The sequence below is a fragment of the Camelina sativa genome, chromosome 5 (assembly GCF_000633955.1).
Source record: "Camelina sativa cultivar DH55 chromosome 5, Cs, whole genome shotgun sequence".
NCBI lineage: Eukaryota > Viridiplantae > Streptophyta > Magnoliopsida > Brassicales > Brassicaceae > Camelina > Camelina sativa.
The window spans coordinates 5,204,773-5,221,393 of NC_025689.1; the positions used below are offsets into that span (position 1 = coordinate 5,204,773).

General features: G+C 35.0%; 4 protein-coding genes and 1 pseudogene across 4 annotated transcripts; 3 read left to right on the forward strand and 2 right to left on the reverse strand.

Moving 5' to 3' along the window:
• Positions 1,029-3,371, forward strand: LOC109132814 (annotated as a pseudogene).
• On the forward strand, positions 4,859-6,274 carry LOC104785595 (acid phosphatase 1-like). Its single transcript, XM_010510845.2, has 4 exons — positions 4,859-4,883; positions 5,112-5,499; positions 5,581-5,793; positions 5,887-6,274. Exons 2-4 carry the CDS (start codon positions 5,135-5,137, stop codon positions 6,062-6,064), a joined length of 756 nt encoding a protein of 251 aa, XP_010509147.1. The 5' UTR covers positions 4,859-4,883; positions 5,112-5,134; the 3' UTR covers positions 6,065-6,274.
• Positions 6,374-9,262, reverse strand: LOC104785596 (KH domain-containing protein At2g38610). Its single transcript, XM_010510846.2, has 7 exons — positions 9,003-9,262; positions 8,808-8,899; positions 8,318-8,469; positions 7,997-8,116; positions 7,775-7,891; positions 7,490-7,633; positions 6,374-7,005 (listed from the first exon to the last, which is right to left on the reverse strand). Exons 1-7 carry the CDS (start codon positions 9,086-9,088, stop codon positions 6,853-6,855), a joined length of 864 nt encoding a protein of 287 aa, XP_010509148.1. The 5' UTR covers positions 9,089-9,262; the 3' UTR covers positions 6,374-6,852.
• On the forward strand, positions 11,052-12,671 carry LOC104785597 (cyclin-dependent kinase B1-2-like). The gene is made up of 4 exons (XM_010510847.2): positions 11,052-11,825; positions 11,923-11,992; positions 12,159-12,297; positions 12,413-12,671. The coding sequence occupies exons 1-4, from the start codon at positions 11,165-11,167 to the stop codon at positions 12,503-12,505; spliced, it is 963 nt and encodes a 320-aa protein (XP_010509149.1). The 5' UTR covers positions 11,052-11,164; the 3' UTR covers positions 12,506-12,671.
• LOC104785599 lies at positions 13,169-15,687 on the reverse strand. Its single transcript, XM_010510848.2, has 8 exons — positions 15,276-15,687; positions 15,038-15,185; positions 14,786-14,936; positions 14,578-14,703; positions 14,421-14,501; positions 14,100-14,292; positions 13,741-14,011; positions 13,169-13,630 (listed from the first exon to the last, which is right to left on the reverse strand). Exons 1-8 carry the CDS (start codon positions 15,468-15,470, stop codon positions 13,395-13,397), a joined length of 1,401 nt encoding a protein of 466 aa, XP_010509150.1. The 5' UTR covers positions 15,471-15,687; the 3' UTR covers positions 13,169-13,394.

The following is a 16,621-nucleotide window of genomic DNA, read 5'->3' on the forward strand; positions in this document are numbered from 1 at the left end:
TTCCTTTGCTGGCTACCACAGTGTTATTATAGAGTCCAAACGCAAGTCATGTTGCTTTGTTTTCCTTCTTTTTTTAAAAAAATCATGGAAGTTCAAACGCAAGTCTTGAGCTTCTGAGCAAATGCAAGACTCATGTAAGCAACATCAGAACAATCTATGTCAAATCCTCCGTATATTCTAACACTTTAGTACTAATAGGCATAGCTAGGTGTGAGAAATGTATATGTGTTAGACACATGTGATAATTTTCCCTATATGATTTCTTTGCTGCTTAGTTTTGGTATTTTATAATATATCTTTTAACTTTTTTGTTTGAATTTGAACTCCATATTTCTTTTATAATTAATTAATCTATGTTATTGTTCTGAGAATATATGATACCATCTTATCACTGATATTAACTTTATGTTAGCCACATTTTTTTACATGATTTGTCTTCTAACATCTTAAAGATCACTTTGTTTTTTTGTTCCACAGGCTGAGCTTAAATCCTTCAAGGCATTTGATTGTTCATTTGTCCTGCATTAATGTTGATTATGATATGTTATCTTGAATAATACTTATGCAGCCTCTCTTGGATTTTTTAGCCTTGTGTTTCCATTTGGGTAGGAGATAGAGATAAGTAACATCCAAGGGCTACTAAATACATCTAAAGCCCGACTATAAACTATGCTGAAGCGTTAGAACTACTACTATCTACATAAACCGGAGTCTCAGGTCAAAGATACTGTCTGCTGTGTTTTGGTATACAATAAAATGTTTTGGGTTGAACTCAAGTGTTGACCCAAAAAAACAGACTCTAATCATCATCCAATACAAGCCGATTATCTTAACCGACTCTAATGAATTTTTGTTAAGTAATATTAACATCTAAAGACTGACTAGATTCTGAGCCCACGCTAGGCCCAACTTTATTTAGGGTTATTTATGTATCTGCACTCTCTATGTGTCGTATACTTTTTTTCTTTACCTTAGCCGCAAGAAATCAGAGAAACAAAGAAACACACATTTGGTTGCCCTTTGAAACAATGACGACGACGATGATATCCAATCTTCCAAAGGATTTGATGGAGGATATTATTAATAGGCTTTCCATGAAATCTCTGAAAGCTGTGAGATTAACATGCAAAAGTTGGAACCATATATCCCAAAGTGAGAGCTTTAAGAAGATGCACATTGGTAAATTAACAAGAAACGGGGAGTCAATGATGATCGTGGTGCAGCGTCACAGTATTTATTTAATGAGCGGCGTGGTTGACGTTGATCCATGTATAGATCTCAAAGGTAAGCTTAGTTTCCTTCACAATCAAGTCAACATATCCCGAATTCGCCACTATGAGGGTTTATTGTTATGCTTCTTGAAAGACGTTACTAGGATTGTGGTTTGGAATCCGTATTGGGGCCAAACAAGGTGGATCAACCTCAGATATACTCACCTTCCACAAGGATATTTCAATTATACTCTCGGATACGAGGTTAAGGAATCTTGTCGTAGCCTTAAATTGTTGAGGTTTGTAGATTATTTTCACAGAGAGCCCGAAGAGCAATTTTTTTGGTACGAGATGTACGATTTTGATTCTGGTTTATGGACAACTCTTGACGTTGCTCCACACTGGGGAATATATTGTTCAAGCAGTAGCGTTTCTCTTAAGGGAACAGTTACTGGTGTGCAGCAGAAAGAAGCGCAGAAGGTTTTACGGATCGCATAATCTGTTTTGATTTTACAAAAGAGAGATTTGGACCTGCCTCTGCCATCTTGTGTTAGGGATCGTAAATATGTATACAGTAGAACCTCTATAAATTAATACTCTTTAAGATGTAAAAAATGACACATTTCGATAAATTAATAAGATAATATTTTTTCAGAAATCTTATGTAAAAATATGGTCTCATCAATATCATAAATTAATAATTAAGCTAATATTGATATATATATATATATATATATATCTAAGAAAATCTAGTGAAATATGACTCTATTGTTGGTTCCATATTCTTGAATTTGCATTCTTATTGGAGCTCATCTCTAATCTTTTTCATTGCCGTCTTCTCAAATCGCATCCAAAAATCATGGATAATCCTAAATGCGATAATTGCTTCCTTACATGTATTTGGTTCTAAAATTACCACAATATATTCTTTGACTTCATCATTACCATGAATGATAGTAGCAATTTCTTCTAAACTCTAAACTTCTAACATTTATCATTTATATCTAAACTCTAAACTTAACAATTACGATAGCCAAGATTATAAATTAAGAAAATTCTTTAATATTATGAATGATAACAAAAGTATCTTATTTTATAATATAATTTTTTAAAAATTATGAAAATTAAAAATCTCTTCATAAATTAATAAAATATTAATTTATTGATAAATTAATAATTATTAATTTATCGATAAATTAAGACCTCTATAAATTAATAAAATTTGGTGGTCCCGACCTTATTAATTTATAGAGGTTTTACTGTATGTAAATTTATCTAGTGTTAAAGAAGAGAAGATTGCAGCTTTATTTCACCACCACTATGGTTATGAGTTTGAGATATGGATTACAACTAAGATTGAGGTCGAAACGGGGTCGTGGAGCAAGTTCTTGAGAATTGATACGAGGCTTAGGATAAGTTCTCCAGACTGTTTCTTTATTAACGAAGAGAAGAAAGTCTTCATGTGTGTTGGTAGAAACTATGGCTATGACTCTTATTCTGACGAATGTCCCAAAACATTAATTAAGATCATCGGAGAGGCTGGATACTCAAAAATATTGGATCTCGAAGTACCTGCATACAAAAACCGTTGGCTAATTAGTGTGTGCTCTTATGTTCCAAGTTTGGTCCAGATCAAGAAACTTGCACGAGGCAAAAGGATTAAACAAAGTATTTTAGAAAAGCGTCAATTTGATCAAAACATGTTGAGGCTTGCTGAAATAGAAAAGCTAATGAAGGATCCATATAGACATAGATATAGATAGGAGGAGGCGCAGAAGGAGAAAACGGGATGATGAGAAGCAAAAAAAAAGATTGGTTGCTAAGTTACAGGTAATTTTTTTTGTGTTCTTTTATCTTATATACTTTGTTGGAAGTGAGGCTTATGGTGATTACACTTTGTGATCTGCAGGAGCAGACACTGAAAGGGTTGAGCCATATGGGACTTCTTGCATTTTGATGCCTACTATCTTACTTGCTAAAGAACCATATGATGTTGTTGGTGCTGTTGAGCTTCTCTTTTACTTTCTGCTGTGTTTTGGTATACAATAATATGTTTTTTTTTTTGGGTTGTGAAGGACTGAACTTGTGTGTGACAAAACAGAAGTTGTGTTTTGTTACCAGTAATTTTCATGTATTTGAACAGGCATGACCCAGGCATAAAAAGTTTCATCTATTCATCGTTTTTTCACAATGGAGACCAATTGAAATACTGACACGCTATCTAAGGCTTCATACACAAACTATATTGGTGGATGGTCTGTTTTAAGTGCAAATTAAATGTAATCATTTGAATATTCAGGAGGCTATATTTTCAAATGGTTTTCTTATTGGTTCCATCTGCCAAGTCTTCTTGATTGTGGTTTTTATATGTTTATATGATAAGTGAAGAGAGCGAAGAAGAAGAAAGAGCTCGGTGGTGGCTCTTATATACAGTAAGAGAGAAGTACCACGAAGGAAGATGGACGGCTCAGTATAATCATAAGATTATTATGATTGAGACAAGTGAAAGCTAGAGAAGACGAAGTTTTGTTAATAATAATATTAAGCTATTTATAGATTTTAATCGCCTAAATTGCTAAGAAATGTTTAGGTGATAGGAGTTGGGTTGCCGCCCCTATTTTATCAACAAATTATAAATCACTTAGCATTTTCTAAAATAATAATTTGTTAATAGAAAGAAAAAGAATGTGTTGTGAGTGGGATTCAAATCTATGAAAATTCAAAGAAAGGAGTGGAAGTAAAAAAGATATCCAAAGGAGCGTTAGTGAGAGAGAGATAAGATAATTGGTTGTTGTTGCGCAATGGTGATGTTTCAGTTAAGTAGTTGAAGTATTCTTTTTAAGTTTTTAATGATTAAAGGCAACATCTCTTAACGGAATTTGCCAATTTAGTAGTGTTGACAGACAACTCTAAACTTCATTAGTTGGTATCCTTTACATTTTCCATTAGACTACTAACGTACGTGTCATCCACTTTTCTGTTGACAAAAAGTTAATAACAATCTAATCCTTGTCGGCATCCAATCTTGTTTGGTCGGTCCATTTTTTGTTGGTTTGACAAATTTGTATCTATTGGTTTCTTGATAATTAGCAATAACACCCTCCTAATCCTAGCTAAAACTATATTGTAAATTTTGTGTATATATATATTTTTTTTGTCTAATATATTGCATGAGCTCGGAGACTTAACAAATGTAACATGTTGTACCAAAATCAGATGATCGTTAAAACCAAAACTTGGATATGAACGTGGAAATTAGTGAGGACTAAATCTATGCAGTGTTATGCATAGCCGTTTCCTATTTTAGTGAGCTCATCCACCTAGTGTAATAGTGTTATATAGGACTAACTAAAAGATATCATGCGCCACTTAGTAAATGCGAAAGATGTATTATTAGAGAGAGTAGAGGATGTGAATGTGTTTAGAATATAAATAGTGGCGATAGATGTGTGTTAGTGAATATGTTCGGTGCTGGTTTTGACCCCATTTCAAAAATTTAAATAATACTTTTGCTTACCTCATAATTTAAGATAATTGGTCGTAAAAAATGGTGCGACTTAGTGGATGAAACCTCATCCGGAATCTTCTACCGAACCAAAACTCTTTAAATACTAGTCTATAACACGACTACAATACTAAATTGCTAACTAAGCTGATCCACCACCACTCTAGGTATTATTACTCTGATCTTCACTTTTCAAGCATTACTGCAAGCATTAGTCTTCTTGTTTCACCAGTAACAAAGCTCTCTCTTTCTCGATCTCTATCTTTGTGTCTCTCCTCTTGTATTATGTCAATTTCCTTTCTTAACAAATTTTGCTCATTAGTCACTAGTTTTCCCATACACACTTTTACTCATATTTCTACTTATCTTTGCATAAAACCTTCACGGGTGCGTAGATAAAGTAGAAGAATCAAGAGCAATGGATCATACGTGTAGGAGAGAAACGTTGCTTTTCATCTTTCTGACAATATCCTCAGTGGCAACCAGCACAAGTCCATGGCCGATGGACGGAAACTATGGTGCTAGCTATTGCTTAAGCTGGAGACTAGGAGTAGAGACCAACAATGTACGTTTGTGGCGCATTGTTCCTCTGCAATGTCTCCGTTACGTTGAGGTATATATGCTTGCTGGTCAATATGACAGAGACGTCCAGTTAATTGTGGACCAAATCAAGTTTTATCTCAATGAGATAGTCCTTCCTGGTGATGGCATGGACGCATGGATCTTGGATGTTGATGATACTTGCTTGTCAAATGTCTTTTACTATCGGCTTAAGAGATACGGGTACGTACACGCGTCATTCCTAGACCTATGATCCGAAAATTATTGGATACCATATAATATGTTTAAATTGTTAATATGTAGATGTGACCCTTATGATCCAACCGGATTTAGAACATGGTCGATGAAAGGAGAGTGTCCAGCAATACAACCTGTTCTTGAATTGTTTAATACACTAATAGAAACAGGTTTCAAGGTTTTCCTAGTAACCGGAAGAGATGAAGAGACACTTCGTCAGGCTACACAAGAAAATTTGCATAACCAAGGATATACTGGTTATGAAAGGTTGATTATGAGGTAAGAGTGGCTTACTTAATTATTTTAAAGATTTTTTTTTTTGGAAGATCAAGTCACATACAATGTTGGACGAAATATTCTACGTACTTGCAGGACAGCAGATAACAAAAGACAAAGCGCAATAACATACAAAACAAGAATCAGAAAGGAAATGATGGAACAAGGTTACAGGATCTGGGGTAATGTAGGCGACCAATGGAGTGACTTACAAGGAGAATATTCAGGGGATCGTACCTTTAAGATTCCAAATCCTATGTACTTTGTTCCCTAAGACTTTTTTACTTTAACTACTTTTTCTTACTACCAATCAAATTACATGTACAACAACATACAAAAGGGTATGTCTCAACTCAAGTTCTATGGTCTTTATCTACACAGGAGTTCCACAACAATCAGTGTCTGAACAAATCAGACCATAGTTCTAGAAAAGACATTGTGTTAGTTTTGCAATTTCGAACATTTGTAGCAAAGTAATCCTGTTAAAATATAAAATATGATTGTAACTGACAAAAAATATATCAAATAAATATAATATTTGAAAATGAAAAAGAACCAAACTTTTACATCAAAGTCTCGAAAATGAAAAATCAAAAGATAAGAATCAATCCAATAAATGTGTTTTTTTTTTTTTGGTTTATGTTTTTACAATAAGAATTTTCAATCCTCGCCCTTTACCCTCCCAAGCCACCACATCTATTTTCTCCCTATATATAATATATATAATCTCATACCTTCTTTTTTCCTTATTTTTTTTTTTTGCATGAATCTTTTTTAAATCATCTGTAATGAATCTCTGATGTCGTCTCTCATAAAGACGATCAAAGGAAAAAAAAAACAAAATGGAAGAAAAATGGAAAAAGGGCCACACAGGGTCCACTCACCAGAGAGAGACCAGGGAGGCTTAAGACCAGACCACCACCATTGCAGCCACTACTGGAGAAACCAAAATATACACATGTGCGTCTGTGTATGCATGCAGACATGTTCTTTTGGTTGAAGAAACCATTATAAGGCTTTCAAAGGAGCATGTTGTTTCGGGCGCGACAAACAAAACGCTTCTTAGCATCCAGTTTTGGGGCGTTTACCACTTGAATTGAAAGGCGAAACGCTTCCACCTCCACTCGGACCTGGACTCTCTTCCCTCAGGTTGTTCGAGTTTAGCAACGCTAGTTCCCTCAGCTGCTGCCTCTTTATAAAATCTTGCGACTCATCCTTCATTATAACAAACAAACAAACAAAAGATTGTTAAAATTTTGGAATCCAAGTTTTTCTATTATGCTTGCATTTTGATAACAAAGAATAGTCAAAAGACATAACAATGTAAGTGTTTGAAAAGAAGATGGCATATTTTTGGCGTGTGCGAATACACCAATCGCTACTTTGTTTGACTGGTGTTGGTCGTCACAGTAGTGGTCACACATGTACATGTCTGCATAATTGAACACTAACCACAAACTCCAAAGAATGGTACTGAAATATGGACGCTGAGACAAAACAATAGAGGCCCTACAGGTAATAACTAATAGTCTCACTGAGACAAAACAGCTACGGAAAAAACCTAAAATAAAAACGTGTCCTTTCATTTTAATACCCTTCATGGAAGACGAGGACTATTCTCTTAATGCTTTGTACTGATACCAAAAACATATAATACAAGAAATAACTTAAAGTAATGGAAGAGAAAAATGAGTGTTACCACAGGCTTTAGTAACTCTTCTATAATTTCTTGAGCTTGTCGCAGACGTATCTCCACGATACTCGCTGGAAGATCTGCTTCTATTAAGATGTGAAGCTGCTCATTCAGGTGTTCATAGCCCGGTCTTCCCCTTAGTTTATCTTCCTACATTATATCATCAAAAACACGAGTAGAAAACATGTTATTCAATACTCTTATAAACGCCAAAACACCAATTTGGACTCAACTGGTTGGTTAATTTGTGAAAGTGTTTGACAAAGTTCCCAAATGTTTCATGGATCTCACCTTTTCAGGATCCTTGATTGATCCTTTCCCTCTGATGAATACACGGCAACCTGTGGTAGCTTCAACGCGTTTTAAAGAGTTGCCTCTAGGGCCAAGAAGTCGTCCAACAAAATTGAACTGACAAAACAGAGAAAATAAGAATGGGGAGTTGAGAAATATTACCATCTATGATGGTTATGATGGAGCATATGATGAACAACACACATAAATAAGACAACTCACATTAGGATAGTTATCTACAGGAATCTCCAGACGCAATATCCTTTTGACGGTGTATGAACTGGGGCTTCCAGGTGCACCTTGCCAATCCATTGTCATTCCAGGTGTTCCACCACTAAGTCTCTGTAAGAAACTGAGTGTATTAGCTTATCTCACAATGCTTAACAGAAGCAAGCGTAAAAGCATTCTAGTACTCTAGCAAAGGTGAAACTCTAGACTACATTAGAACATGGTTTAAAACAGATCACCAACTAAACAACTGAATAAGTTAGTGTTTTGAAAGAGAGTGGTTGTATTAAAAAAACAGGTAGATGATGATGATACCTCCTGAGAGAGGCCGTTCCAGCCGCCTAACCCGGTGTTAGAGACATTAGACATAAGATTAGAAGAAGCCATGGGGCTGGGACTTCTGTGTCGAAGTCTATCAAAATCACCAAATCCTTGGTTAGACATCATTCCAGATACCCTGAACATCTCTGCAAATCAAGAAACCCTTTTATAATAAGTAGTATGAACAACAACACAAGTCAATTGAGACTCTAAAAGGAGGCTACTACTAAAGTAGGTAATGCCGGATTCAAACAGACAAAAAATTGAAAAATCAGATCAACGAACTTGATCTCACTCTTTTGAACTAATTAAGATTAACTGAATTGAACATTTTGTAAGAAATCAAATGACTTGATCAAGTCTGGTGAAAACAGAAGAAAGAGATAGCTAAAAGGGTATATACACTTTTAGTGGTGTGGGAAAAACAAAAGAAAACTTTAGATCCGAATCAGAATCAAAATTAGTAAAAAAAAAAAGAAGGAACCTTGATTCAAGAGACGGCTACATATGGGTAGGACCTGCATAAAAGGAGTAAGCTTTTGATGTTCGGCGAGAAGCTCCGTCAAGTACTGAGAGCTGTTAGAAACAAAGAAACAGAACACAACACAGATCGGTATTTTTTTTCTTCTTTTCACAATTAAAAAACCAATAAAGAAAAAGAGTGTCTGGAAAACAAAACCTGTCGATCTCAGGAGTGCTTCTAATCTGAGGAGAAGCAGCTCGAGCAGGAGAGAAGTAAGAGGAGTTATTATACAAACCAGACATGAGTTTTGGGTGTGTGTGTGTGTGTGGGTTTGTATCTTCTTCTCTGTACAAGAACCCCCAAAACCAAGCAAAAGGGTTTGTTTTGATGGAAATCGCAGAAAGTAGAGAGAGAAAGAGAAAGCCAGCAGCAGACACCAAATGTGAATTCTGCAGGAAAGACGCCAGACTTTTTTTTTTTTCTTTTTTGGGTTTTTCCTCTATTTTGTTTATAATTATTTAGAAAGAAAAGAAAAAGAAAAACAATTATTTATCTTTTGGGAAAAAAAAGAAAAAAATAAAAATAATGTAATTTTCAACTCACAGACAGAAGAAACTATANNNNCAAAAAAAAAAAAAAAAAAAAAAAAGACAGAAGAAACTATAAAGAGTTGTGTAATAAAGTGACAGCGTGGATCTCTCTGGTTTTATTACAAAAGGTTGAAATCAACCGTCGCCGTTTGATTCTTTCTGTAATTTTAAATGAGTGATGAAGACTAACAATTGTTATTACTACTACTCGGGGGAGAAACTTTGGGGTGTGTGCGAGACTACGTAGACCGTATCTTTTAACGCCGCTAAAACTGAACACGTGTCACCCATGCCATCGCTCATTACATTAGAGAGCTGTCTTTTTTGCCTTTACATTACGTATTTTATTTTCATTACATTTAATAATTTACAATAAAAGTGTTTTTTTTTTGTAGGGATGGATTGGTTAGGTTTGAGTTTGAGACTTTTTCCATATGTAACGCACAATTAAATTATGGATTTTACCTCTACGTATATGTTTATACTAAAACAAAGTATCATACTAATCCGTAATTTTTAAGTGAAGTAATAAAAAATAAAAAATGGTAGTGCAAACAACTTTGTTGACCATTGTAAATCAGTTAACCGATGTTCATATCTAATCAACTTTTATAGTCTTTATAACCCGTTTTTCAGCTCACCATTTTCTTTCCTTGGTCAATACCTATCATTGAATATTGTTTTTTTTTTTTTTTTCATTTACTTTGTTAATCTAAATTTCATTTTAGTTCTTGTTGTCCAATACTTTATATATATATATATATATATAGTAATAGACAACTTTCTTTATATTCCACATGAAACACATTCTTTTGCTTTAATTTTAATCTTTTTTTCTCTTTATACTTTTATAAAAAACAGTTATTTTCTCATCCATTCAAAAATTTTAGAATTAATCCCTTAAATGTAAATTACATAGAACTTTTTATGATGATTTTATGACTTTCTGAAATTACATGACTTCATATATTGTTTAGAAAGTAATTGCTTTTCATGTGTTTTAGTATCCTTGTAAACTATAAATGAGCATCACAACACACAAGTATATTAGCATAGATCTCATGGTATCGTTTGTTTGTTTGTTTTTTTAGTATTTTGTATTTCTAATGTTTTAGTAGTATAATATTACATCACATGCTTAACCCTCATGATCAGTAAACATGTTTTAGTTCTTTTGTTGGTTCTAGGGATCAACCTTCTAAAAGAAAATTTTAATTTGGTCATCAATTGATATCGAATATTAATCTTAATAAAGATTAATCATCACCTTTGATCATTTTGTTTTTGAATATATCTTGGGTTTTATGTATTTCAACCGGTAAAATAATATATTTGTAAAGATTTATAAATTAATTAATAAATTTTTCTTCAAATATCTATTGAATAATTTTGATACTTGTTTGGTTTATAATTTCTCTTGTTTGTCCTATCGATTTTGTTATATTTTTGTGCTAAACCTATTTTAATTGAAAATGGAACATTCTCGTAGGAGATTATTTTAGTCTCAACTATAAGCAAATTTACATATGTATAGAGCTTGAGAGTTTGAGAGTCATATCATCAAATATTACTGGTACGTGCGAACTGCGAAGCGTGCGAGGGATTCAAAGTCCTAAAGGAGCGGGAAACACGAGAAAACACGTGAAAAGAAAAAAATCGTTATCGTTAAACCAAAGAGGCGCCTTACCAGATCTAAAATCCAAAATTGGGGCTTTAGGGTTTATAAAGACCAATCAAAACTCAAATCCTCAATCTTAGTACAATCTCTCTCAATCAAATCATCCATCAATGGACAAGTACGAGAAGCTCGAAAAGGTCGGTGAAGGAACCTATGGTAAAGTCTACAAAGCAATGGAGAAAACCTCCGGCAAACTCGTCGCCCTAAAGAAGACGAGACTCGAGATGGACGAAGAAGGTATACCACCAACGGCACTACGCGAGATCTCTCTTCTCCAGATGCTTTCTCAATCAATCTACATCGTTCGTCTCCTCTGCGTCGAACATGTTCTTCAATCCAAAGAGAACTCATCCTCACCGTCGTCTCCACCTGTTGTTGTTACTAACTCTCCCAAATCAAATCTCTACCTCGTTTTCGAGTATCTCGATACTGATCTCAAGAAATTTATAGATTTGTATAGGAAAGGTTCGAATCCTAGACCGCTTGAGGATTCTCTAGTGCAGAGGTTTATGTTTCAGCTATTGAAAGGTGTGGCTCATTGTCATAGCCATGGTGTGCTTCACCGTGATCTTAAACCGCAGAATCTTCTTTTGGATAAGGATAAAGGGATTCTTAAGATTGCTGATTTGGGTCTTAGTCGTGCTTTTACTGTGCCTCTTAAGGCTTATACTCATGAGATTGTTACGTTATGGTATAGAGCTCCTGAGGTTTTGCTTGGTTCTACTCATTACTCTACTGCTGTTGATATGTGGTCTGTTGGTTGCATTTTTGGTTAGTGTTCAATCGTGTTTTATATATACCCTTTTGAAATCGTCTTTGTCCTGTTGGTTTGTGTTATTGATGTTTCCTACTTTTTTTTTTTTTGTAGCTGAGATGATTAGGAGGCAAGCTCTTTTCCCTGGTGATTCTGAGTTTCAGCAGCTACTTCATATTTTCAGGTTATTTGCTTCATAGTTTTGATGCCTAGTGTGTATGTAACATGAATGATATAGGAATCAGTCTAGCACCTTAGTACATTAGGTTAAGTTCTTGTGGACTTATTTAGATCATAGGGACTCAATCTAATGTATATCTTGAAACATGGTTTTGTTTTGGGTTATGGAGATTGCTAGGAACACCAACTGAGCAGCAATGGCCTGGTGTAATGGCATTGCGTGACTGGCATGTCTATCCAAAGTGGGAATCGCAAGACTTATCACGTGCTGTTCCATCTCTATCTCCTGAAGGAATTGATCTTCTCACGGTAATGCTCTTCTATATTATGACCATTGCTTGCTTACTTGATCTCTTTAGTCTGATTCTTTCGGTTGGGGTTCCTTGTTGATGATAATTTGTTTGAACCTTTTGATCTAATGCAGCAAATGCTGAGGTACAATCCAGCTGATAGAATCTCAGCAAAAGCAGCTATGGATCATCCCTACTTTGACAGCCTTGACAAATCTCAGTTCTGACCTCTGGCAAATTGCAAGCTTCTATTACTGGATCAGGCTTCTCTTTGGTGTTTTGAAGCTGATGGCTCAAATTCCTTGTCACCACCATCATCTTGGTGTCTTATTCTGTGTGCTTAAAGAGATATTTGTACTTATATAAAAGAAACTGAACAGCTTGTTTGTCCAATTGAAGAGAAAGCAAATGTGTTATTTGCTGCTACGTTATAACCACAATTGCTTTTCAAATAGACAAGTAAATTACAGATCACATGGTATTACACATTTGAGAAAACAGGACAAGATACAGAGATCTCCAAAGCTGATTAATGTAAACCGCTGATACATGTATGTTTCATTCATGTGAGCGGTTACTTATGTCTTCTTCCAAAGCCTCAACAACCACACTTTCCCTTTGCTTGGAGTTCCCCACCACTACTATTGCACGCCTCTTCCTTCTGAGGGACATTACTTGCTTTTATGTTAATCGACTCCGCAGCATAAACAACCAAAATTACGACAATGTCAAGAAAATCAGACCACGCTGAACAGTTTCATTTAAGGTTTCTTGATTCAAGTCTGCTTACCATTTCCTTCTATCTACTTATCTTCAGTAATCTGCTTTGCAGTCTCAGATGATCAGATCATGGATCGCTTGTTAATATTTGGAGAAATGACAATATCAAATTTGTAAACCAATCTCTTAAATTTAATATTCTAAGTAGACAAATGATCATACTAGTGCACATAAATGGGGAGCCAAATTCCCCCCCAAATATTTGCTGCTTCATTACAACCACAATTCTGCTGCTCAAACACAGTAAATTACAGATCATATTACACAGTTGAAAAACAGAACAAGATACAGAAACCTCAAAGCTGCTTAATGTAAAGAAACAAATGCCGGGTAGCTTCAGTTAGACCAGACATGGAGAAGGCCGTGTCTGTTTCCTGTGTATATTTCGTTCCGTTCTTCGTCGTAGAAGAGAGCGGTTATGTCTTCCAAAGCCTCAGCAACCACACTTCTCCTTTGCATGGAGTTCCCCAAATCACTACTGCTGCTGTCTTCTTCCTTAGGAGGGCCATTATTTGCTTTTATCTTAGCTAAGCATTTACCAGTCAAGATATTGCTTATGTTAATTGACCCCGCTGCATAATCAACCAAAATCACAACAATGTCTCAATAGGCACAACAACAAATCAGAGCATTTCTATATGAGGTTTCTTGATTTAAAAGAGTGGATGATGAGTCTACTTACCATTTCCTTCTATCCACTGTTCTTCAGTATCTGCCTTGCAATATGAGATGATCAGATCCTGATCGCTTGTTATGTAGATATTGTTTGTGTTACAGTCTGGATGCCAAAGAAGATGATCCTCAAACGATGTCACAAGCTCACCGCGAAAATTCCACACAGAGACATTACGGTTCCGGAATGTTAGAAACAACTGGTTCTCATACAAAAATATGAATGCTGATGGTGTCATGAACTCAGTTCTGCTCACTTCTATCAGCTCAGCATTTCGAACCTTTAAGAACATAAATACTCAATTAGAAACATTAACTAAAAACGCAAATATATAAAGCAGCTTGAACCAAGAACAAAAAACCACTCACGTCAAGTATTTGGAGATTCTCGTTCTCTTGCTTAACGAGAAGCTTTTCATTGAATTGTTCAATGAAATCAACTTTCTTGTTTCGGTGAAGCAAATGATTGAAGGATTTGAGAACCGTGCCATCTTCAATTGACAGAATCTTCAAAGGAACATGACTCGCAGCTCTCTTGAAAATCAACAGCATTATCCCTGGACTGGTGCAAGTTAAAATACATGCACAAAGTTAGAGTCACAAGTCTTCAATCCCAATCAAGAAAACACTATGAACCAACTCACTTCAACATTTGTAAACGAGACACATAGAAAGATGTAGAAAGGTCACCTGATCTTAATCTCCTGTACATTTTTGTCCGATATGGAATACAGCAATGCATAGTTTTTCAGATCAAACACCTTGTAAACACTGCAGAGCAAGACTGTGACTCAGTTGAAAGAACTTCAAGTCAAGACATTTAGGGTAATGAAGACAAGAGAAATACCTATCCTGTGCAGAATATGTCAGCACCTTCCCATTAACATCATCAAACTCAACAAAACCTGGCCACTTTAGTGACTCAGATTCAAAAAGAGCAAATCCTGCGTCTGCTTGACCCCTCAGAATATATCTAACAGTACCCAAAACAAAATCATTACTTTCACAAGTTAACTCAAGAAGACCACAACAAACACAAGAGTAAGTAGACATACTCGATTCTAGTGGATCTGCATTTCAAAGAGCTGTAATTGTCAGAGGCGTAAACAGAAACAGTAATGAGAGAATCATTGTTCTTATTGTAGAACAAACTCCGGATGACTTCATCAGGACTAACATTTAAAAAGCAAACCCTTTTATTCGTATCTGCAATTACATAAATAACAACAACTCCCATCAAAAATCACAGTGACACAACAACAAACCCCAAAAAAAAGAGACACTTAGGGGTTAGTAGTAGTAAGTACCTCTGCTAAAAGAAGCACAGACACCAGATTGAGTAAGAGTAAAGACAATGTCACGAGCAGCAACAATCTCAATAACTTTGCTTCGTTTCAACAAGTTAGGTAATGAAACTAAACAGTACCCTTTAGGGTCGTGCGTATCATATTGCTCCTGAATCCACCAAAAACCCAACAAAAAAGATTCAGACTTTGGCGGAGTAGGAGAACCAAATTAACCGAAATCGAAGAAATCATAACATACCACGAGACGCATGTTGCGGAATCTCTCTTGAGCGGTGCTGATTGAGAAAGCTCGATCCATACGAGACGAGATTTCACGGCGTTGAAGCTTTTTAACGCTGTTGACGAATCCATCGGGACGAGACCTCTTCTTGGCGACAACTCTTCTAACGCCGCAAGGTCTAGGGTTTGCTATGATTCTTCTTCCTTCCATCATCAAATCAAAATCCAAAAAAAGCTTTAAAGCTTTTTTATCTCAAAAGTGATGACGAAGAAACTGTTGTTGGCAACAACAACAGCCAACTAAAGGCTCCAAATGGGCTAATCTGAATCTATGGGGAATTAATTGGATTTTATCATAAGAACAAAATAGTTTAGGTTTATGACATTTTTCTGAATCTATTATACAATGTGACAACTTTTTTTTTTTCCGTCTTTCTATAAAGTTTAATTTTTTTCGTTTTTTTTTTGTTTTAAGGGCTTTAAAAAGTGTAAGAAGGTGTGTGTATGTCTCGGTGAATAGACATATACTGGGGAAAAAAAAATGGTTATGCGGTTTTTGGCATCAAATCATGAGTACAATGAAGAAAAAACAGTTTTGGTTATGTAATTTTACAATTTAAGAATCAATTTTTTAACGCAATTTTGGTATTAAATCATGATTTACAATTCGGCGCGAAATTCTAATTTTATAAAGTTTTACGTCAAAATCATGATTTAGCACTAATGTGTACTATTTACGCGGTTTTCAAATTTTAGTTTTGGATTCGAAATTTTTCGTTTAGCGGCAAATATTAACAATGATAATTTTGTATTTATAACGTCAATTTTTTTTTAGTTTTTGACATTACATCACACTATTTTATTCCAAATAGAGTTAAAAAAGTTAGAGAAATGAATTTATGTAATTTACTATTGTAGTTTTTACCAACTAGTTTGGTAATTTTGGCGAATAATCGCAATTGTGGAACTCCAACTTAATAAAGTGATGATATTGTGCTTTTGCATCAAAACTTGACTATGTAATTGTGGTGCAAATATCATAGTAGTATAAGTTTTGCATCAAATTAAGATTGTAACCCAAAAATATTGCTTTTGTGCTTCCAACGAGATGAAAATTAGTTGATGCTTGTTTAAGTTCAAAATCTCTACTCTATGATGATTTTGCAAGTTCACTATAATATAATTTTAGAACTAGAAGCCGTTCAATACAGGCATCTTAGCTGCATCAAATCTCTAAATGCGTTCTTAGACTCCCAAGTCTCTTCTTATCAAATAAAAAGGGCTTAATAACCGAGCTTAGCTTAAAATTTACTTCACTCTATCCGAGGCTTTCTTTTTGTTTCCCACTTAAAGAAGTGTTGTAGT

Bases quoted from the DNA above. Each gene is read 5' to 3' on its own strand.
- LOC104785597 (XM_010510847.2), top strand. From the start codon at position 11,165: ATGGACAAGTACGAGAAGCTCGAAAAGGTCGGTGAAGGAACCTATGGT. The intron at 11,826-11,922 runs GTTAGTGTTCAA...TTTTTTTTGTAG, and splicing joins GTCTGTTGGTTGCATTTTTG to CTGAGATGATTAGGAGGCAA. The intron at 12,298-12,412 runs GTAATGCTCTTC...GATCTAATGCAG, and splicing joins AAGGAATTGATCTTCTCACG to CAAATGCTGAGGTACAATCC.
- LOC104785596 (XM_010510846.2), bottom strand. From the start codon at position 9,088: ATGTCTGGTTTGTATAATAACTCCTCTTACTTCTCTCCTGCTCGAGCT. The intron at 8,470-8,807 runs GTTCCTTCTTTT...CTTGATTTGCAG, and splicing joins TAGCCGTCTCTTGAATCAAG to AGATGTTCAGGGTATCTGGA. The intron at 7,006-7,489 runs GTAACACTCATT...GTTATAATGAAG, and splicing joins AAGAGTTACTAAAGCCTGTG to GATGAGTCGCAAGATTTTAT.
- LOC104785595 (XM_010510845.2), top strand. From the start codon at position 5,135: ATGGATCATACGTGTAGGAGAGAAACGTTGCTTTTCATCTTTCTGACA. The intron at 5,500-5,580 runs GTACGTACACGC...GTTAATATGTAG, and splicing joins TATCGGCTTAAGAGATACGG to ATGTGACCCTTATGATCCAA. The intron at 5,794-5,886 runs GTAAGAGTGGCT...ACGTACTTGCAG, and splicing joins TATGAAAGGTTGATTATGAG to GACAGCAGATAACAAAAGAC.
- LOC104785599 (XM_010510848.2), bottom strand. From the start codon at position 15,470: ATGATGGAAGGAAGAAGAATCATAGCAAACCCTAGACCTTGCGGCGTT. The intron at 15,186-15,275 runs GTATGTTATGAT...TGGTGGATTCAG, and splicing joins TCCGCAACATGCGTCTCGTG to GAGCAATATGATACGCACGA. The intron at 14,012-14,099 runs GTGAGTGGTTTT...ATGTTCTTAAAG, and splicing joins AGAATCTCCAAATACTTGAC to GTTCGAAATGCTGAGCTGAT.